This window comes from Scleropages formosus, chromosome 3 (genome assembly GCF_900964775.1).
Source record: "Scleropages formosus chromosome 3, fSclFor1.1, whole genome shotgun sequence".
Classification (NCBI taxonomy): domain Eukaryota; kingdom Metazoa; phylum Chordata; class Actinopteri; order Osteoglossiformes; family Osteoglossidae; genus Scleropages; species Scleropages formosus.
In genome coordinates, this window is record NC_041808.1 from 18,668,178 (window position 1) to 18,691,025 (window position 22,848).

Below are 22,848 nucleotides of genomic sequence, written 5' to 3' on the forward strand. Positions count from 1 at the left end.
ATGCTAGGTAATGGCCCACTTCTTGTCAGTTAGATGGTTATTATTAGATATGTTTTATTAATGGACAGGTTGAAGGAAAGCATAAAGCAAAAAACTCTTGGAAGGGTGTTAGTATGTTTTGACCCATGAGGGTACTGGGGGGGGCTTTTGTACACTTTTACAAAAAAAAAGCCATAACCACAAGACCTAATAACAGCTAATGGTAACGCAAAACTTATGTAGTGCCTGTAAATTTGATTAGGCCAGTTAAAATCATGACACAAGTGTGTGTAAATGAAAGCCATCAAACAAGCAGTTCTAACAGACTCGGTTTCTTGCCTAGGGCTGATCGCTGGGCGGGTTCTTATACACCAGCTCCTCCACTTCGATTACCTCCACCAGCAGGTCACGGATCTCTCTCACGCTGTCAGGCGACGGCTCCTCCTCCTCTAAGTTATCCTGGGAGGAGGAGCCGACTCCCTGGGAAACCTCAACATCTGGAGCGGTAGCGCCTCCTTCCGACTCGCAAGCGGAAGCGCTGCGGCCGAAAGTGACGGCCGGCTCCCCGGGCTCTCGATCCGAATCGGCGCCGGCCGACGCGTCGCCGCCGTTAGGACTGCCGCTCAGGGAAACCGCGCCCGCTTCCCCACCGTCACCGGTGGTCGAGGTGGACGCGGAAGCTGCTCCACTATCTACGAAGTCTTCGGTTTGATCGGCGTTGCCTTCTGGAACCTGCGCACTAGGATCGTAAGGTGAAGAGGCGGCAATTACGGAGGAATCGCCGAGGTCAGTGGGGGTCTCGGAGGTGACCGTACCACTCTCCGTTACCTCCGCTGCCAAATCGCCGGGACCTACGCCACCCTCTTTCAGCTCTGCTTCAAGGTCGTCTTCCATTTCTGACACAGACTCGGGTAACGCTGTATTGCTATCGCTGGCCACGCAGGTGGGGGCCGAACCGTCGGATCTGAGCTCGACACAAGGGCCCGGAGCAACTGCGCCATCATCATTTATCCCTGCTGAGGAATCGAGGGAGATCGGAGCTCTTCCTTTTGTATCTGGGGACGACTTGAGATATACTGCCCTGTCTGTCACGCGCTGTTGACCAACGCATGTCACCCTGGGTGCTGCCACACTGCCTGTGATGATGTCTGTGTCAACAGGAGGGGCTTCTGTGCTGGGGGAGGCCTCGGTGACCAGCACAGGGTCCTCTAGGGCGGTAGTAACAGGACTGGGAGAGGAGATATCATTCTGCTGGACTGGGCTTGCAACATTCACATGGTCTGCTTCCCCTGGAGAGGGGGAGTCCATCTGCTGCTGGGTCTCCAGATCACCATTTCCCAGCAGCGGCGAGGAAGGCGTCCGCGACCCCGAGAGGGACGCTTCAGCCGGACCGGAGGAGGGGGATTTCGGCGGGGTCCGGCTCTCGCTCAGACTGGCCTGGCTGACAAACGGAAGATCGGTGCTGTCCACAAACAGGTTGTGCTTTTTCATGCTGGCTGCTTCTTTGACCACTGCAAACAAACAGAACGGGAAGAAATGCCATGGTGGTAAGTTGCTGCTCACAAACAGATGGAGAAAAGAGTCGCTGCAATGTTCAGTGCCACGACTGCGACTGCAGTGCCATCTAGTGGCAAACCGCATAATTACAAGGCATTAAACATTACACGTATTACATGTATGAAACATGATAAGAACTAGTGTTTAGCTGGCACCTTTTTCCAAGATGACTTTCAATGCTGGACATAGAGCACTAAACTCTTTACAATTTATTCACCCATCTGTATATGAAAACCCTGTAACATCCACATTCAGGAGCAAATTGCAGTCACCAATTCACCTTAAACATGTTTTCTGAGTGTGGGAGGAAAGTGGAGCATCCGGTGGAAACCCAGAGGAAACCCACAAGAACACGGGGAGAACACGCAAACTCCAGAGACTGAGGCGGATTCAAACCTAATGCCTTGTTGCACAGCGCCGGAGCCGTGAGGCACCAGCGCTACCCGCTTTGCCACCATGCCACTGCCAGGTCACAGTTCCTGCTCTTCCCATTACAATTCACACCTTTCTCCTAGTCAAGGCTCATATTCCTCATCTCCAGGAACTGATACAAGACAGAGCTTTCATCAGAGGACAAAAGAGAGTGGTGTTTTTACCTTTACTTATTTCACTCTCCAGAGTTTGCAGAAGAATGTCCTCATACACATTTTCCACTTGTATGAAATTTGTGTGGTCAGCAAAGATGTACTGGTCAAAGGTCTGCAGCTCCTGTGAAGGCAGGGAAGAATTCAGCATGTAGTTACTGAACATTAACTTTGCAGCACAATTGATCTGACTTGACTGTAAAGGAAGCCATGCTTAAGTCATGCTTTCGCTGTTGGCGTTGAGCGTGTCACGTGACCGGTGGTGTGTGGCTAAAGGCACGCGGTGGCTGGTTCGCGAGGATCGTGGCGTGGTTAGTTTGCGGTCTGGCAGGCACATGGTACGGTCCATCAGGATGAACCACGGCAGAGGAGACTCACTGGTTTGCAGCTGGGTGCCAGACTCCTCTGGAGGGCAGGCAGAGTGATGTCCACCAAAGCTTCCTGGAAAATCTTCTTCCTCACTGTGTTGCTATCATAGTCGTATTGCTGTTATATGCAAAAGAGAGATCACCAAAAAAGGTCACTTTCCATTCACTTTGTTTTGATTGTTATTTTTATTGTTATACCCTTCCCCTTTATCACAGGTACTAAGCAAGCGAAATTTGTACCTTAACTGATTTATGACGTACCTACCATGCTCTTGTGAGAAATACCATACGAGTAAAGTGTTCCTAAAAACTGTGCCTCTCCATGACAACGAGGAACACAGCAAAAGTGCAACATCGGAGCAACCAAGTGAGCCTCCTTACTGCGCCTCAGGTTTTAGCAGCATCGTGACTACAGGTAAGCCTTCCCCACATCCATCTCCTGTGTTGATCCTGATCCATTTTTAAAAATGAAATATTCATTGGTATACGTTATTTATGGTTTTTGTTAATCTTTGCAGAGTTTATCATCATGATCTTGGAAACCATTCGTTACGAAGCGGCTCGACAGTTGCAGGCCACAAGACTCGAGACGATCTTACACGAGAGGGTGTGTTTGGATGAAGGAGATTCTATGGATTTTCAAACTGCTTTTATGATGGACCTTCTATAAACCTTTGTTTATATGTCAGTCACTGCTGGATGTTTATTAGCCCTGGAGCAGTAACGTCAAGACCACGAACCTTCAGCACTCTGCGCTTGGCCTTCTCCACGGCAGCACTTGGGTTTGCAGTGTTTTCTTTCAAAGCTGCCTGGAGCAGGAGCTCGAAAGTGTAGGCCGCGTTCTCCATCAGCTGTCCCCAGCACAGGAAACACAAAGGTCGCGAAAGCACAAACGGAAAGCATCGTGGAGACGAATTCAACGCTAAAATTTAATAATATGTTCATATTTTAACCCTATTTTTCATGAGCCAAATTGAGCAATGTCGCGACATCGTGGATTTAAACAAAGGTTATTGCGTTTTCACGAGCGGTTCATGACTTTGTCCTTCAGTTTGCTGCCTAAAGCCAAGCACAAGTCACCGAGTGACCGGGCGGCTCCCTGGCGACACCTTGCGGTCACCTGCTGTATGCTGATCTGGGCGCACTGCACCAGGTACAGGGCGTTGGAGAACTTAAAGCGGTTGCGGAGCTCCTGGAGCTGCACGCAGAGGACCTCCACGTGCTGGTAGCAGTCCTGCAGCCCATCCCTTCCCAAAGAGTCCAGGACCTGCGGGGGGGGAGAGGTGGTCAGGGTGCGGACAGACCCACGTAGACGATACGTAGGACGCGGACTAGTCGTTCCCGGTGCTCCGTGAGCCTTCGCCCACCTTCACTCTCACCTCTCTGAGGTTGCTGATGGCACCCTCTTCTTGGACCTGCTTGCAGAGAGAGTCCATCTCCCTCTCGCAGTGCAACCGTGCCTCCTGGAACCCGAGGCTGATGGGGCCCATCAGCTCCTCTAGGATGGAGGCCAGGTACGGCTGCACATTCTCGGCGCAGTACTTCAACGCCGGCTCGGACACCGTGGCTGAAGGGAGCCAGAAAAACAGCCGTCCGACTCTAAGTGACTTCCGGTGTTTAAAACGTACGTGGGGAGTACTTACATATCAGAAAAATTGAGAAATACGATCAAAACTATATACTACGATTACCTGTATTTGTATCATTTCATTCTTTCCTTTCCTCATCAGAATTGTTTGGTGGCGAAAAGGGTGCATCAAAAAACAAGCTGTGCTTTGCAATTGTGAGTATATATCTAAACCTCTTTATCAATGTATTCTTGTCTGCTCTGAGTTGTATGCTGCTTCGGAGAAAAGCGTTACCCAAACTAGGTTTTTAGCTTAAAATCCTAATAAAAATGTCTTGCATTTACCTGACACTTTCCTCCAAAGCAACTCGCAATTATTTACCTATTTAGACACAAGGATAGTTACCTCTCTCAAGGGTACTAGGGGCGGAGGTGGGATTTGAACCTGCGACCTTTGGGTCCGAAAGCAGCGGTTGATTGCAATATTTGCCCAGAAAGTGAAGGCCCTTCCTCTAGAATGGAGGATAAGTTCTGAGTCTCAGTGGTGTCTCTCGATATCTGCACACAGGATGTGTGACGGGACGTCAGCTACCCGCCTAATATTATGGGACTCTTGGGAGCTTTTGAAGCCGTTACGCCCGCAAGAGTCGTCTTTACCAGGTAAATCGAGCTCCGGTACTGTTTTACCGTTATCTGGCGTTCACGTATGCGTATTATCGCTGCAGAGAACGACAACACCCCGGTCCACACATTTCGAAATATTTAACCGAGCGTGTACATACTACGAACAGAGACGTGGTCGATGGTCAGCTCGTGTCTCTCCTCCTCTTTGAAAGACGTCGTACTGTGATTCCGCATTGCAAATCAGGCAGCGATTGACAGCGCTCCGATCCAATGACGTTGAGCATTGCCAGATTGACAGTACTCTAGCCCAGTGGCATTGGGGGGTCATGGGGGGGGCAATCATTTCGGAGGGGCCGGTGCCACCCCTTCAGGCATGCCCCTGCATGACAGATATTACCGTAGTTTTTGACCTCCCGAGACTAGGACTGTCCATCGACATCACATCAGCTGCGACCCCTAGGTGGGCACCGCTGACCACGCACCTTGCAGTTTGTCCATCAGAAAGGCCCTGGAGTTGATTATCTGGTCCATATTGGCACGAATGAGGCCCTCCTGCTGCTTGGCCTCTGTCCGGCACTCCTCCTTCAAGGCGGCCAGGCCCTCCGAGAGCTGCTCCTGCACCAGCAGATACGCCGCTTCTACCGTCTACGGGGAGCACGGCAGAGCAGAGCCTGAGAGAGCACATCCCACCCAGCACAGCCTCTCCCGAGGTCACTGCGAGACACCCCAGGCATTTACCAACTCAAGTCCAAAATAACACGGGCCCTGAAATCCCAGCTCAGTGCTGCTGAGCCAAGAGTCACACATAGAACTGTGAGGCAAGATATACCTAAAGAAAATATGTTATATAATTATAATACGTAAAGTTTGTCTTTATATGGCTGGATTGATGGGGGGAAGGGAAGTGCGACGACACGATCGACCGGTCCGGGTATTCCAACATCGAGTCACCCGAGGTCCTCTCAAGATGGACCGGTTAACCAAACTCAGCTCTTACAATATGGACACGCGTGTACGAATAGAACAGCTCATATCCGACACGCACGGCGACCCATTCGGACGCAGTTGTGCAGCGAGCAATAGCAGAGCAAAAGGCTCGCACTCACCACAAACCACAGCCTCTTCTTCTCCACCTTCTTCCCCTTGAGGCGCGGCAGCAGCTCCGTCTGCAGGGAGGGCAGCAGTTCCTCCATCACCAGGTTGGCCAGGACCTGCGGCACACGGCCAGGAAGCATCACCACCAGGCCTGTCCCCGAACACCGCTTCCTGCCACCCCTAGGAAACATTCGCATTCGGAAGCTCGTAGCATATTGGTCGGAAACACGGCCTGGAAAGAGCCGGGTTCGAATCCTACCTTCTGCCGTAATTCCCTTGAGCGAAGTGCTTTCCCTGAATAGATACTGCAAGAAGGATCCAGCCGCATAAATGAGCATCTTAACATTGTAAGTCACACTGGAGAGAAGTGTGAGATAAATCAGTGCGAATTATAGAGCGGACAATTTGCAGCCGAGCCGTTTTCTTGCCGCGTACGTTTGGTCGAGATGGACCTGCAAGTAAGCCTATGATAAAGGTGATTTTACAGAGGCTAGACATCACAAAATTATCAACAACAAACGGTAATTGAATACTTCTTAAAAACGAGCTTTTCGTTGTCTCATGGAACACACGCTCATTTGATTACTTAATGCTGGTTGCAGCGCAGGATCATTTTCAACGCTTTCGGTTTAACTGCTCTTATGCAATAGTGACGATTATACTGTTCGTTCCTCATTCGCTCATTATTCTGAATAAACGGTTCAGGGGTCTACCTAAAGCAAGCAATCTTTCTTTCCACAGCAGTAAAAATAAGAAATTTTCTAAGCCAAAGTGACTGCAGTGCCAGCGCTCAAGTTTTAGCTCCTGCTCTGAAATACGGTGCCCGGGGATTTTTCCCTGGTACAACAGGGGACTCGTACCATTAGTATACCCCCGGTCGCTTTCTGTGGTATACTACTAACAAGCGCTATGGCTGTACCTAGTGATTTGCTGGTCTGTACCAAGAGGCTCAATGAACCGGGGAAAAGGAGGTTCTGGAACGATGACCCGCCTGCGGTGTAGGTGTTTCCCGAGCGACTGCTCGACGGCACATTTGACCCGACCCGCACCCAAGGAGGAGGTGTCTGCAGCGACAGCCATCGTAGCTCCTCCTGCTGACGTTTCCTGTGTTCTTTTCAGCTCGGGCTAAGAGTCTAACGGGAGGCGCGCGTTACGAGCTGCCGTGCAGCGGAGCGGAGGAAGCGTTCGAGAGGGTTACCTGCACATCGCTGCCAATCAGCATGTCCCATGACTCGTAGTGACCCTTCTCCTGCCTGTAGAACTGGATGGCCTTCAGGAAGGCCTGCACTTCGCACGTTGCCTTCTTTAGGAAGTCTGGGAAAAAAACAGACCCATCCGCGTGTTCTGAATGGGAACCTATAACCGGCACAGCTGCTAAGACAAACTGGGGTTTCACGGTGCGATTGCGGAGTGGTTTGATTGTGCAATAAAGTATTAAACCACACACATCGTTTGGCGGTACGCTGTTGAGGAGCCGGGGAGGGATTAGGACGTTTTTTGCAATGATGAAACACTTCCTAGAGAATATGACATTTCATTTATTTATTAAGCGGATGCTTTTCTCCAAAGCAGCTTCCAATGAACTCTATGTAGTGTTATCAGCCCACACACCTTATTCACCGCAGTGACTTACACTGCTAGATACACTGCTTACACTGGGTCACTCATCCATACATTAGTGGAACACACTCTCTCTTTGTCACTCACACACTATGGGGGAACCTGCACAGCATGTCTCGGGACTGTGGGAGGAAACCAGAGCAGCTCCACACAGCCTGAGCGGGGATTGAAACCATGTCCACTTGCACCACCCAGGCGCCATGAGACAGCACTGCTGCTCGCTGTAACACCATGCCACAGTGAAGATGCATACGAAGATGCAGTATGTTGATAAAATGAGTTTCCAGCTTGAGTGAATCTTGACTTTTTTTCAAGTCTAACTTGGAAGGACACATAGGACATATTTGTCTTGTCAGTCTGTGCCTGTTGCAGTGGTGTGCATGAAAAAAACTGCTAACCACCAACTGACAAGAAGAGGAGAAAGGCTTTGTTGCACAGGAAACGGCTCTGACACGGATGAATATTATTAGCACGACATAACCACTAAGGAAGAAAACTAGCAAACATCTGCTGCGTTGCGCCGCTCATCTATTGTTTATTAGCGTCACAATGCGAGACGTTGCGAGGCGAGCCGATGGCGCTCGCAGACGCAAAAGTACCGTGGCTCTGGTGTCGGACGCAGTCCGTCAGCACGGAGACGAAGCGTCCGTGACGGTCCTCCTGGTCGAAGCTGAAGTACGCATCCCTGTAGTAGGGCAGATGCAGGTAGACGGGAAACGGCCCGGGCACGGCCACCAGGGGAGCGGGCGGCTCCTCCTTTGAACCTGCGCCTTCGGAGAAGGAGGAGAGAGGGAGCTGTCAAACATACGCAGCGGAATTCGGGAAGAATGGGACACACCGTTCGGAGCATCATGCGTTTATTCGCGGTACTGCTTTTGCGCGAGGGGGCGCGGTGGCGCAGCGGGTTGGACCGGGTCCCGCTCTCCGGTGGGTCTGGGGTTCGAGTCCCGCTTGGGTGCCTTGCGGCAGATTGGCATCCCGTCCTGGGTGTGTCCCCTCCCCCTCCGGCCTTACGCCCTGTGTTGCCGGGTAGGCTCCGGTTCCCCGTGACCCCATATGGGACAAGCGGTTCTGAAAATGCGTGTGTTTTTGGGTGTGACTACGGCTCCATCCCCGAGAATCATTACGTTACACAGCGAACAGCAGCTCCCACACAGTTTCCAGCGGGAAAACTCCCAAGGCGTAGATTTAGGGAATACGTCAAGTGGACTTTCGTAAGAACTGTGCTCCCGCCTGCCAGTATTCCGGGCAGGGACACTCACCGCTGGGATCGGGGAAGGCTTTGTCCACCAGGGTCGCATACTTCTCTTCCGACGTCAGGACGGCGCCCCCGGCTGGCTCGAGCTTTTGCCGAGGAGGGCCTCCTTTCGCAAAGCTCTGCAACAAAACGGACGGCGTCGCTGATTCGCATCATAACGCTGGAATCCGGTAAGGTATCGCTTCCCAGCACGAGCTCTTCGAGGAGCGACGCAGCCCTACTCACCTCGCTGCTGTCGTGGCACTCGAGGCTGTAGTTGGCCCGCACAACCAAATACCTCTCCTTCCACTTCCTGCTGTCATCAAAATACAGCACGTTCTCCTTGTAGAGGACCTCCGAGTCTTCTGAAGGTACCTGTCGGAAAAGAAAAAAAAAAGCCAAAGAGGCGCCCGATCACGGAAGAGCCCTTCTCACTGTGCACGGGGTATCCGGTTGTGCCAGATGTGGAGGGAGTCGAGCGCTTTCTGGTCATACCCTCCGTTTGAGGAGCTGCGGCTGGCTCGTCTTGTGCTGCTCCACCTCATCCTGCAGCTGGGAGAAGAAGGCCACCAAGTACTGACGCCTGTAGTGGGGGCTGAAGTTCTTCAGCTCTGCTTCCGTCCGGCCTGAAACACGACGGCGGCGTTACGCGGAGGGTAGTCGCGCTGACCGGGCACAGCGTTCGCGCACAGGACCTTCATCGCTCTACCGGCACTGACAGCACACTAAACGCAGTCATTACAATCATTCGCCCATCTAGGCAGCAGAGCAGCGCAACACACGCACACGCACGGCGGGCAATCGAGGGTCCTCGGTTCACATAAAACACGTCTTGAGACTAATGAAAAAAATGATGCTAACATAGGGAGAACCTGCACGCTCCCCGCAGGCCGGGCGGCGATCTGACCCACGTCCACCGGCACAGCCCAGAAGCTGTGAGATGCCACCTCAACTCGTTTTGTGAGTGCAAATTCATTTGAGCCGTTTTCATTTAGAGGGGGGGCGTGGCCTGTGACCTGTGCCTGCTCCCTGGCAGGTCTGGGGTTCAAGCCCTGCTTGGGGTGCACTGCAATGGACTGGCATCCCGCCCCGGGCGTGTCCCCGCCCCCTCCAGCCCTGCGCTGCCGGGTCGGGCTCCAGCTTGCCGCGACCCCGCTCGGGACAAGCAGCTTCAGCGTTTTCATTTATTTCCTTTGTCTTCACTGTTTTTTTGCATTAAAAGTTAAATACATGAACACCGAGCATCCTATGTATGCATGTTTTGTTTGCGGGTGTTTAGGTGCGCTGTACAAAGTAGCTACAAAGAGGCGAACAAACGCAAGTACACAGTCATGAAGTATTACAGCATTATAAATGAAGGGAAACTGCCTTCTTATGTGGTGTTGCAATAACCGTTAGGTACCGATGTAACCGCGTCTATTTCAATAAGATTTGGTGATATTTTGGTGATATTTGAGCATAAATTGATGTCCGTTTTGAGGCTGAGGAAGGAATAACATTTTTTCCCCATTTAAACTAATGGTAGTTTTGTCTATGAGTTGCATGTTTTATGTTAGTCGTTATATATATGTTTATATGTATAGTTTATATATATAGAGGGGGTGTGGTGGCGCAGTGGCGCAGTGGGTTCGACTGGGTGCTGCTCTCTGCCAGGCCTGGGGTTCGAGTCCTGCTTGGGGTGCCTTGTGATGGACTGGTGTCCCATCCTGGGTGTGTCCCCTGCGCCCTGTGTTGCTGGGTTTGCTGCGACCCCGCTTGGGACGTGTGTGTGTGTGTGTGTGTGTGTGTGTGTGTGTGTGTGTGTGTGTGTGTGTGTGTGTGTGTGTGTGTGTGTGTCCATCCTATATGCAGAGGTGCCACTTTGGGCTCCCAGGTTCCAGTCGCACCTCCTGCTGTAGGACCCTTGATCAAGGTAGTTAATATTCCTTGGATAAAAATCTGTATAAATGGGTAAATCACTGCACGTCTCCTTTGAGAACAAGGTCAGCTAAATGAGCGAATGATAAGAATAACATCTGCCGGCTGTTTCTGCTGCGCACTTAACTAAGCGTTTCGGAAATCTATCGGAAAGACAAAAGTCGTTACGGCGCTTTCAGCTTTTCTGAGTCTTAGAGAAAAGACTTGTGCGTTTAAGTGACCACCCGACTTTACGGTGGGACGAATGAGTCATTCTGCGCGTATAAAAACGCCCAAGCGAAAGCCGATCACCGGGCTGGGACTGACACGCTGTCGTCGGACTGCGGCGCCAAAATAACAAGTCCGCCATCTAAGCGTTTTCCCTTCCATGTTCCACTCCTCCTTCCAAACTCGAGTCTGTTGCTGCAGCTCTTTAGTTGGCACTTTTTGCAAATTTCCATCTTTTTTTTTTTTCCTTTTTTACTTTCTTATAAGGGATAATGTTACCAACCGCTGTTCCGAATGTCATTCTTTCCAAGCGAATCACTTGCCAACTAACGCATGAAGACGAAGCATAAATTAAAATGCAAATTCCCTACAACATTCCCTACGTCACCTGAGCCGGACATCTCAAAAATCCTTGTAGCCGACACTACAGGATTAAGGTGAGCCATCGTGACATTGCGACTCGCATATGTTTTTGAGCTTCTCTAGGCACGGAGTTGTTCGCGTCCGGCCCGCATCCTCAAGGGTACGGCGAGCCTGGGTTTCGGCTTAACTCCTCCGCCCGCTTTACTCAGTCGTCCGCACATCTGAGGAGTCCGCCGCATCTCTTGAGAAGTGCACTTCGGAGTCCCCCGTGCCGGACCAGGGGTAGGTTCTCGGGCTCGGCCTTTGCCGGACAAACAACGTACCCGACCACGAGCCACAGGAATCGTATTTCTCAGGCTCCTTCTCTCCTGCATCTAGTTCCTCTTTTCCACAGCGGAACGGGGGACTGATTGGTATTATAAGCTATTAAAAAAGTGCAACATCTAAGGGATCATTGAAGACAAGGACAGCACTAGGACTATACATACAACGGTAATAAGAACAGCGTCCTTGTCTTCTGAGATTAATGACTGCCATTCAGTCACCGAGTTGTGTTGGGTGAACCGTTTCTCCAGTAACCGTGGCAAATTTGCCGTTCTCTCAGTTTGACAGTCCTGCGCGCTCCTCTACCTTGAACAAGAACTCCGACAAAGAACGATCCGTTTCTGCCGCGCAAACAGGCACCTGCGGATCACGTGAACAATTTTCTTTCGAGGGTGAAGTGCTGCGGGGGAGTCCCGATGACCAGCCGTCCCGGCGCGCTGGTAACAGTGCTGACGAAGGGTCACGGTAGTGAGACGGTTTTTTTTTTTTTTTTCCAGTCCTCGGGCCAAGATAAGAAATCTGAAAGGCAAGAGAGGCATCACAGGGGATGCTGGGATGAGATAGTGGTTTCCTGTTGAAAACCACCCCCTCCCCCAATTCCATTTCTTCATCAAGTGGACAGCGCACAGCTGACACTGCAGTAAGGGCTGATCCTATAACCGACATTTTATTTCATTTATTTATTTATTCATTCCTTAGGAGGCACGGTGGCGCAGCGGGTTTGGCCGGGTCCTGCTCTCCGGTGGGTCTGGGGATCGAGTCCCGCTTGGGGTGCCTTGCGACGGACCGGCATCCCGCCCTGGGTGTGTCCCCTCCCCCTCCGGCCTTGCGCCCCGTCCTGCTGAGTTAGGCTCCGGTTCGCCGGGACCGGTGGCTTCGGCAAGCGTGTGCGTGTATTCATTCATTTAGCTGACGCTTCTCTCCAAAGCAACTTACAACGTTAATCTACCCACAGCCTACATCTTCGTACCACGCTGTCAGAAAAGGGCTTCTAGAACGAGCCTTCGCTTTACTCGGGGGGAGCCGGGGCCGCGCGCCGCGAATGCAAACTGTTTCTTCGTAATGAAGCGGCACCGCAAGGGCTCCGCTGCGCCTCTCGCATGTGCGTGTGCAGAAAGTCGAAAGGAAACGAGCCGCACGCGATCTCATGCCTATATTTTGAAATGCTGTAACCACAACGCAACACAGCTTGCCTTCGCATTCAGTGCGCATGCGTTCCATTATCGGCATGTTTTTTCCTCCTCTTTTCCCGAAGACGCACAAAGCGCGTTGTAAGAAATCCTTTCAGGACCTTCCAGAGGTCAGCCTTGAAACGGCATAATTTAGCAATAATTACCACGGTATGTAATTACAGGATGCACTTTTAGATAAAGCACGCTGGTGAGTAGAGTAAAAAAGTAATTAGGGAGACTATATTTACACCCGGCGTCTGCTGAGCTGCGGGGAGGGGGGTGATACGGTGGTCTATGTCCAAACCATGGTCTTATTTTTACCTGCCCTTTATTACACAACCAAACCATTTACAGGGAAAGAGCTCAGAGCACACTGTTTGGTATTGCCATCTCAACGGTAATGGTGCGTAAGTATTCATTTTATCATTAGGTTCACAGTCATGACAAGCGTGTTGATTTTTTTCCATCGACGATGCCCAAGAGGGGTGGCGTGCACTTGCACTTGGACCCCCGGATGTTGCTTTTCCTTGCTTGCCTTTTGGTTGGGAGTTTTGTTTCAACAGTTGTATGGTTATTGTACATTTTACACACACACACACACACACATTTATTAATTTGGTAGGTAGAAAAGCAGTAATTTAACATATTACCAACTACCTATGTGTCTTATGCCTTCGTTCGGCACTCCGTGTCACTGTGCGAGAAGAGCACAAGATTGAATCGTGGCCATTGATGCAAGGCGAGATTGTCACTAAACAGACCCCGAGAAGTCGCCCAGCCCCCGGCTCGCTATTAGCGCTCGAGAGCAGCGTGGATATCCTGCTTCCCCCCTTGCGCAGAAGTACAAGAGCGCCGAGGTTTCCTCCAGAGCAGGATGCCTGCCGGGTGTAACCGCCCTCTGCGGTCAGGCTCCTGGCAGCAGCTTAGGGGAAAGCAGACCTGCGCCTTATAAGGTCACCGTGGTGACACAAGCCTGTCGACCTACAACGAAGCAGCTAACCTCCACACCCCATGAGAACATATATATTGTATGAGATTAATTTCTGCTTCACATGCGAGGCAGACGTGAGATCATGCTGTACATCCAGTAATAAGCGTACACCACATACGGTATAGAGGACCACTCTGGCTTCTCCATGGAATAGCCCCAGCCACCTTGGGCACCCAGCCCTAGCCCCCTTGGACTGACGAAGGATCCCGTCCGATGCTGCAAATGGAAATCCGGGCCGGTACGGTTAACACCGGGAACAATATAAGCAGCGCTTGATGCTTTGCGTTCGAACCGGGGCCCCAGACAGACCCGGCTGGCCGGCTGAGCCCACTGTGCGCTCGCCACATGACTGTCTCCACCATCTCCTCTAGACCGGGATCCCGCGCAGTCGGCGGACAACAATGCAGCCGGGACACCCCCTGAGAAGGAAGCACACCCACACGGTCAGGTGTGTCCGTTTGTTGGATTTGTTAGCTTGTATAAGTTGCCCGACAGATGAGGTGCGGAACAGAAGCGGGGAAAAGGCAATACAAACACCCAGTGCTACGGCTGATCTAAGTGTCAGGTTTCCATCTCCGCTCAATCTGCAAAACCCGTTCACATCCTAAATACCGCAGCAGTTTCACACACTCATAAACATAACTTATAGGCCATTATGTCACTTTTGTAGGTCGCAAACAATAAATAGCACTGCCACTCATCACTGCAACGACCGGTTTACACTTACAGTAAAAGCGGAGCTACTGAGGCTCTGACTTACTGCAGTGAGACGCTGCTGAACTTTGTCCCCATCGCCGTGATGGCGATACACGTCTTGACTCGTAGAGAGAAGTGACAATGAAGCCAGACAAGAGCGCAAACCGGTGTCAAATTTATGAATCGTTACATAGGTTTTTGACTTGTCTGCATGTAACCGTAGGGTTAACGTCAATCATCGGGACAGTGGGGCGCGAGAGTAATTAACAGTTCATATATTTGTGCTTCACATGTCCTTTGTTGAAAGAGGCAAAGCTGGAGAGAGAATAAAGGCAAAGGCCATTTCTTCCTCCCTTTTCATCGACAAAGGTTATCCGCGATAGTTGTAACTACCGCGTGTCCGTGGGCCTCGCCAATGACGGCGGCGGCGGAACTCATCGCCGTTGCCACAGTAAACGAGGTTTCTGAAGTCTCTTCTAGCGGAGGGGTCACGAGGAGCCACAGGACTGCTGACAGTGAGCATCTGGCAAGGAAACCAGAAGCGTGTGGCTTTAACACACCCTCCACGATCCACCAGTTAGAGAGAAAAAGGAGAACGGCACACACTTCGCCGTCCACTAAAGTACTCATGCCACAATCTTCCGCCCTCAGAGAAATAGACGTAGTAAGTCGGATATGACAGGCCCCGTGCATTTAGTCATCAGCCGCATGGTTTTTACGCGGGAAAGAAAAACAGCGTGACTGCAATCAGAAGGGCATACCTAGATGCTTAGTTCACTCCGCTGTGTGCTCCTGGGTGTGTGAGAGAAGGACGTGGGGGGGAAAAAACACAAAAATTTCCAAAACATCAAACACAACAAGCTAGAAGTGTCCCCACCTCATGAGGTAGGCACTTTTTGGGGAATGTTGCTGCACATCTGTGGGGGGGGGGGGGGGGGGGTCTATGCTACTGTGTCTACGGTTTGTTGGCCCACTGATGTTCTGAAGGAAACAAGGTATCTGGGCCCAGTTGGGGTTCAACACTGATCTTTTTTGACACTGCATTCCAAACTCTGCTGTAAATGGATGTGGAATTGTGTGTCCTCTAGGGAGAACAGCTGCTGTGGACAGGAAAGCATCACGAGTAACATCATTCATGTAGCACGAACAAATAGGAGCCAAAATGTGAGCAAAACATGGTGAAATGATCTACAAGTTTTGTGCTCAACTGTCTACTGTTTGCCTTTTTTATATTGTAGCAGCAGAACAAAACTGGATCACAACCGTACAGAAAATCAATAATCTCACACACACACACACACACACACACACACACACACTGCCTGAAATCACTTGTCCCATATGGGGTCGCGGGGAGCCGGAGCCTAACCCGGCAACACAGGGCGTAAGGCTGGAGGGGGAGGGGACACACCCAGGACGGGGCGCCAGTCCATCGCAAGACACCCCAAGCAGGACTCGAACCCCAGGCCCACCAGGGAGCAGGACCCGGTCCAACCCACTGCACCACTGCGCCCCCCTAATCAATAATCTCTATTAAAAAAAAAAAAAAAATTAAAAATGGCCATCTACCTAAAGTTTATTCAAATTGTCCCACAGATCTAGTATTGACTTTTCTTTTCACTCGAGCCATTTATTCAAAGTAACTGATAGTGTGGACCAAGAGGGATCGTTGTGGTCTCATATTGAAGGTCTTTTGAGTAGTTAAATGAAAGTTGTTCCATTGAGCTTGGAACTGTCATATTCCAACAATATTTGTATCAAAGTGCCTAGAGTGCATGCTGTTCATCATTTCAGTTGGACCATTTTTAAGTTAATGCCTTTGTCTATTTTTTAAATGCTCTTTGTCACAGTGGCAACTAATTCCTAAACCCAGCAGTGCACACAGCAAATTTTTCTTTTTTTAAATGGCATACTTGATTAAGAGGAAATTGCACAATTCCAAAGTACAGAAAAGGGAAGACTACACATGTACGTACTTTCGTCAAGGCAATTTTTTTTTGCAGAAATTCAATGATTGCCTCACTGGACCCAGGAACACAGAAATGAGAATTACAGGGATGCAGCAAGGAAATGGTGAGTTGCATTTTAGTTTCAGTATTACATCAATTTGCCCACATTCAGGCCTGTAGGAGTGATCTTATTCTGTACAGAAGCAATGCATGATCTCATGGCAAAACAAGTCTTCATGGTTCCACCTATTTCTGCAAGCTTTTTTTTTTCACCCTGAACCCAAAGGCAGAGTTCAGTGACCATGAATTAGCCTACAAGGGAGCGATTTGTTCCAAAGCAATCTGACGCCATCTCTCTCTGGGAGCCCATGTGCAGAAGGGACCATCCATCCCATCAGAAGCTTGAAAGGAGGAGCCTTGAGGAGCCTTGAAAACAGAGCTTGAATAGTGTGCTCTCATTTTTGAGGGAAACTGATACACAATTCCACATTCTAATTTTTCCTATGTTGACATTTCAATGACGTTATATAGACGATGGAAGTAAGGTTGACTGTCTTCCTCAAGGATGCTGAATCACCAACCACTTGGATACTAGTCAAATCATCTGCTCTCCCAATTGCTACTTCTTTCTTATGAAAGACAAAATCCAGAGAAAGCACTTGATCCATGATTTATTGCACTGAACATCATACATGCTGCTCTACACACTTGACGTATGAATGATCATACATCAAGATATTATAAAATGGTGCAAATCCAGGTCTCTCAAAATAAATAAGCTGCTGTCTGCAACTGGATTCACGATACCGTGAACGCAGTGGTTTTTCAGCAGCTATACTAATCAACAATAAATGTGTATTTCTGATCTGCACATAATACTCTACACTTTGTTTTTTCTGCCGATGTTGCAGACCACATGTATAAGTCTGATTTTATAATTAATGACGTCAGAGGAGTAGAAGGAAACACGATGCGCAAAACCGGCTGCTCAATACGTGCCATTGAGGACCGCGTGAGCTGAGACAACTCAATTATTGCTCGATTCACAAATGCCTGGCATCAAATCTGGTCTTCAGGAAACGCTTACTTCTCACACCATCAAATTTTCAAAGCAGCAGATTACAAAGCATGACTGTTGCCGTCCCACAAGTTATTGCAGGTCCATTAATGGAGATATTTGGAGTCTATTCAACTAATGGTTGCAGATTCGTGCCTTCATTTCCACCAAAATTTGGCTGCTCCCAGTTCTGTTTCAAAGTAAGATGTCAGCTCTGCCCACCTCTGCCAGACCAGGAGACCTCAGCAGCAGCATATCCAGCCCCCACAGGGTCTGTTTTCATTTCCTTTCATTGATAATCATGGTCTGCTCTGAAGTGTTACACAAAGAGCCTTGAATATCTGCTACACCCCAACTGAAAAGGTGATAATATTAAAGTTGTGCATTTTCACGTGGTACGTTTTGATTCTAGTTCTGGATGTTGATTTCTGCTCTGTTCAGTGATACGGCTGGTTCAAGGTACACGATGAACACCTCTTGACACCTGGAGGAGGACTCTCATACAGAACCATAAAAGCTGTAAAACTACAATAGATATACTATATATTATTTGTTTACAACAATGATTTTTTTGGGGCTTCACAATGCATCAAATCCATTCAGTGTGTAGTGAAGGCAAATGCTTCTGATGAGTCTGTTAAACATCGATTAACTCTAAAACCTTGCTATAGTACGATCTGCGGAAGCGCGGATGAAATTTTTAATATAAATCCATAAAAAACATCACTTTTCATGCTTTGAGTTTTGAGTTCTTTAATTTTTAAGGTGATATTTCTCATATTTACATTTACTCCATGCTCATTGTAGAATGTCATCCCGCAAAAAATTAGTTTTCATACATAAAGATGTTTAAAATTCCTCAGAGGCCGACAGCAAATTTCTATTCCTTTTAAATGCTTCACCAAAAAGTCCCTACAAAAGAAGTCTATCCAGTGACTTTGAAGCACTTGAAATGTCCAGCCGCATGGAAATTTTGCCGTGTCCATCCAAATTTAAAATTATACAGCTGCGCAGTTACTGGGGCACAATGGACACCCTTGATGGACCTTCACATTTAGCCCTCTAGAGAATCACAAGCTAGTGGACACTGATGTAACCATTTTTTACTTGACAAATGCAACGGAGAAAAGGTGCTGGACTGCTTTTTTGACATTACAATTTGAAAGTACTTTAGCAGCTCAACAAATGATATTTTCTCTTTTGGAATAACAGGCAAAAAAACGAACGACTTTCCAGTGAAAAAGCCAACGTTCCACAGTTCTTTATTTTTGTCAAAGTGTCAGTATATCTGCTTTTTCTTTACTGAGAGACTATAAAACCAAAACTGAGTCAGACTCTGCATAACCTGAAGTTTTAAACCATTACATTCTGTAGGAGCACCACATTTTTAGACTCAGAACTCACATGATTTATATGACATATTTAATTTGAATAGTCTGCTCATATACGAAATATGCTATAATGATGCAGACTGAAGTAAACCAGCATCATACAAGTAATCATCTAATTATACATGTTTGAAATGACTTACGTTATTCTTTTTCAGTGGGATTTTTCAGAGATGTAGAGTAGCACCTTTCGCATTTTCAAAGTCATGTTCAGTCATCAGATATATTATTGATTACATTATCAAACGCATTTTTCCAAAGTGACTTACAGTGTCAGATATTCTGCGTTACAGTGATTTGCCCATTTATAGAGCAAGCGCATTTTTACTGTGTCAAGCACCTTGACCACGGGTAATATAGAAAGAGGAGATCTGAACCTGCAACCTTAAGGACACCATAAAGTAGTTATTTTTATGCCAAGTATATTTTACAAGTGTAGGGGGTGCGGTGGCGCAGTGGGTTGGATCAGGTCCTGCTCTCCGGTGGGTCTGGGGTTCAAGTCCCGCTTGGGGTGCCTTGTGACGGACTGGCGTCCCGTCCTGGGTGTGTCCCCTCCCCCTCTGGCCTTACGCCCTGTGTTACCGGGTTGGGCTCTGGTTCCCTGCGACCCTGTATGGGACAAGTGTGTGTGTGTATTTTACAAGTATGACTCATTTTTTGAGAGAAAGTATCGTTGGAATTGAGTGAAAATGTTAATTCTTCATTAACACATGACAGCCTGTTCTTTCCATCTACAGCTCATCTTCCACATTACGCACTTCAGCCGACCGAAAAGGTCAGTGGGGTCCGTCCCCAACGCGTCTCTCAGCGTGTGGGCATAACTTAAGTGTTTCGGCCATGGTGCGAGTCAGTCGGTGCGTCTGAGTCCGTCTCTGTCTGTGTGTATCAGTCAATTAATGTTTCAGTCACTCTGTGTGTGTGTGTGTCTATCAGTGTGTCAGTCACTCTGTGTCCATTAGGCTTTTAGTCAGTGTGTGTGTGTGTGTCCCCATCAGCCACTCTGAGTCTGTGTGTGTGTCCCCATCAGTGCATCAATCACTCTGTGTGTGTGTGTCTATCAGTGTGTCCATTAGGTTTTTAGTCAGTCAGTGTCAGTGTGTGTCCATCACAGCATCAGTGTGTGTGTGTCAGTCAGTGTTTGTTCTCTACTGTCCACGTTACCGCCCAGCAGCCCCACACACATGTCATGATTGACTGCCGCACTTACATCATGTCAGTCACTCCCAGAAAAGTAGTTATGTCTCACAAACACATAGATTGAAAAAGAGAAGAAATGAGTACAGCATGATGTAAACGGCGCCCCACAAACATTGATTGAATATTTTTCGGTGTCTTTCGCGGAAATCAACTAACTTTCATAAAATACCCGAGAATGATCCAAACTCGGCGCGTAAAGACAGAGTTAAGTGACTCAATCGTGTAAAAACTGCCGATATAAAATTCATACGTTTATGTAGTAGTGTTTTGTTGTTGTTTCTTTTTTCTTGTTCCAGGTACAACGCAGCCGAGAGGCAGACGAGACGACGACGCCGGGCGCTGGATTATCATGTGTCCGAACGCACCTCTGATGTAGTTGGACCTGCTGTCGTCCAGCAGGCTGGAGGAGGACGCGCCCATTCCGGAGCTGCTCTCTCCGCTCGCTCGCTCGCTCGCTTGCTTTGCGCCCTGGGCTCCCGGGGCCGCTGCACCGCCCAACAGTGGACCGCGGAACCGCTGGAACACGGCAGAACCGGACCGCTGCGCCGCTGCGCCGCCGCACCGCTGGTGGGACACGGCAGAACTCGCTCACTGGACCGTTGGACCGCAGCAGAAGCGCCGTTTCCCTCCTGCGAGACTCTTGACTTCCTCTAGCAGCGCAGCACCGCCCGCTACTCGCCCTCCGCTGTGGGCAGCTCTCTGCTGCCATTAAAACGCACTTCCACCTTTAAACCACATGTTCGCCACATTTCAACCACACATCTGTCAAAAGTATAACATATAAAAATGCAGCCTCATTATGCCTTAGATTAGAAATATTACGGATCTCTAAATAACGGATCTCTGTTATGACAGACGCAGAGAGGTAAGGACATGATAAAACAGTGAGAGGGTTTATAAAAAACAATATCACGAATAATTCATATAAACGCTTTTCTGACATTCTGTGAATGTAGTTTTTTGACTCGTGATTGTTTGTAACAGCAATTTAATGTCAAGCGGCCTTCTTTAACTTTGAAAGCTTGCTTTAACGGAATTATGACACAGTATAAAATTATGCTGAACTTTAGTATCTCGAAAATCAGTAATTTAAACTGTACTTTTATGTCATTAAGTTGCGTGAGAAATCGCCGCTGTTTGGTATTTCCTACATTTCCCGAGATGCTTTCCGCGGGCATTTCCGCCATATTGGTTTTTTTTCACGAACGCGCGTCCAGAACCTCGCATGCAAGCAGGAAGACCTACTGTATTGCTGCGTTACCTTATGTTTGTCCATCATGTGTCTAACATTTGTGATGTGATTCTGTGGCTCTGCAGTTATGTTTAATTGTACTGTACATTTACTATACTACGGTTTAATTGTACTGTTCATGTTTATGTAGGTGTTATCTAGTTTGATGCTGTGTGTATGTAGTTTAATGTAATCCTGTTTAGAGAAGTTGTCTAACCCTCCAGTCCAGTGCAGCGATATTTTGTTTATTGTTCCACTGACTGGAGCAAAAAAAAAGGAGTGTGAAAAAAAAAAAAAACAAAGTTCCTTTTAAATTGTTTTCTTCATCGGAGCTCCATACTGACACCCCGATCAGCAAGGTAAACCCCAGCAGGGATAAGTATGCAGTCCCCCAGCAGAGGGGCCTGCCCAGCACTGTCATGAACAGCATCCAGCCAGTTCTTACCAAAATCATTCACCAGGGTCTTCAGATGCAGGCAAACTTCTGGTCAGAACCTGTCAGTTCTTCCTGTTACAGGTCGATATCTGTCTATCACCCCATAGTATCAAGTCTTTGGTGGGACATTAAAAAAATCACATTAATTCTCCCTCCCACTTTCCCAGTATCTATTGCACATTTGTACCAGACATTTTTTAAAGAACAGTTTTCAACTCGGTTGAAACAAAAGTTCAAAAGCTTGGTTTGATGAAAATTCTCATGCTGAATGGTGGGAGGGAGATAACCTGATAGGAAAGTTATACAAACACACATACAAAAATATGCTGAATTGAGTGAATGAATAAAAAATTTGACTACTCACTCTTCCACCTGCTGCCCACAAATTAATACAGGAACTCTTTTTTTTCTTACCTAGTCAACTGTTGAGTGTAGCTAGGGGTACATTTTGCTTTGCTTTTGAGTACTTATTGTGAAGCATGCCATTCTTACGATTTTTTTTTGTCCCCATTATGTGTTTTCAGTCATTTATAATGGAGATGTGCAACTATGTAGTGTAGCTGTTCAGATGAAACTGAACAGACATTTCATGAAACTTTTGGATGCCTCATCGTGACGGAGAAACAAAGCAATGTCTTCTGCTATAAAATTGTTCTTGAGTAATGTGTATCTATTATCAATAAGCGCTTGTCCATTGCGGGGTCACGGTAGTCCAAAAACATAGGTCACACGACAGCTAACACTCTGTACAGGATGCCAGTCAACCACACATGCATTCAATTACACTAACGCACACTACGGACCATTCAGAGTTATCACACACATTTTCAGAACCGCTTGTCCCTTACAGGGTGACGGGGAACCGGAGCCTACCCGGTAACACAGGGCGTAAGGCCGGAAGGGGAGGGGACACACCCAGGACGGGACGCCAGTCCATCGCAAGGTACCCCAAGCAGGACTCGAACCGCAGACCCACGGAAGAGCAGGACCCGGTTCAACCCACTGCGCCACCGCACCCCCTCAGAGTTATCAATTCACCTAAAACTCATGTCTTTGGAGTGTGGGAAGAAACCCACACGAACACAGGGAGAACATGGAGACACGATACAGACTGATCCAGGCTGGAACTTATCTTTGAATCCGCAGTGCAGGAGCTCTGAGGACCCAGCCCTCCCCACTGTAGCGCTGTACAACCCACCAGGAAAATGTAGTGGACCTACATTTTTACAAGAAAGATGCTTTGATGTGTAGGAAAACAGTGGCCATACATACTGGTCAACAAACAGTAC

The 22,848-nt window shown here is 48.6% G+C and overlaps 1 protein-coding gene across 2 annotated transcripts; it reads right to left on the minus strand.

Annotated features, from left to right (window-relative positions):
* Window positions 1-29: 29 nt before the first annotated feature.
* LOC108935149 (protein Niban-like) lies at window positions 30-22,202 on the minus strand. 2 transcript variants are annotated; one of them, XM_018753491.2, is made up of 14 exons: window positions 20,258-22,202; window positions 9,127-9,257; window positions 8,878-9,006; window positions 8,657-8,771; window positions 7,994-8,158; window positions 6,973-7,088; window positions 5,786-5,890; window positions 5,162-5,324; window positions 3,868-4,055; window positions 3,609-3,755; window positions 3,229-3,339; window positions 2,499-2,606; window positions 2,133-2,244; window positions 30-1,490 (listed from the first exon to the last, which is right to left on the minus strand). In XM_018753491.2, the coding sequence occupies exons 1-14, from the start codon at window positions 20,310-20,312 to the stop codon at window positions 319-321; spliced, it is 2,817 nt and encodes a 938-aa protein (XP_018609007.2). In that variant the 5' UTR covers window positions 20,313-22,202; the 3' UTR covers window positions 30-318. The 2 variants fall into 2 exon arrangements, with proteins under 2 accessions (XP_018609007.2, XP_029105882.1); XM_029250049.1 differs by having other exon boundaries at window positions 7,994-8,164; window positions 20,258-22,201.
* Window positions 22,203-22,848: the final 646 nt, after the last annotated feature.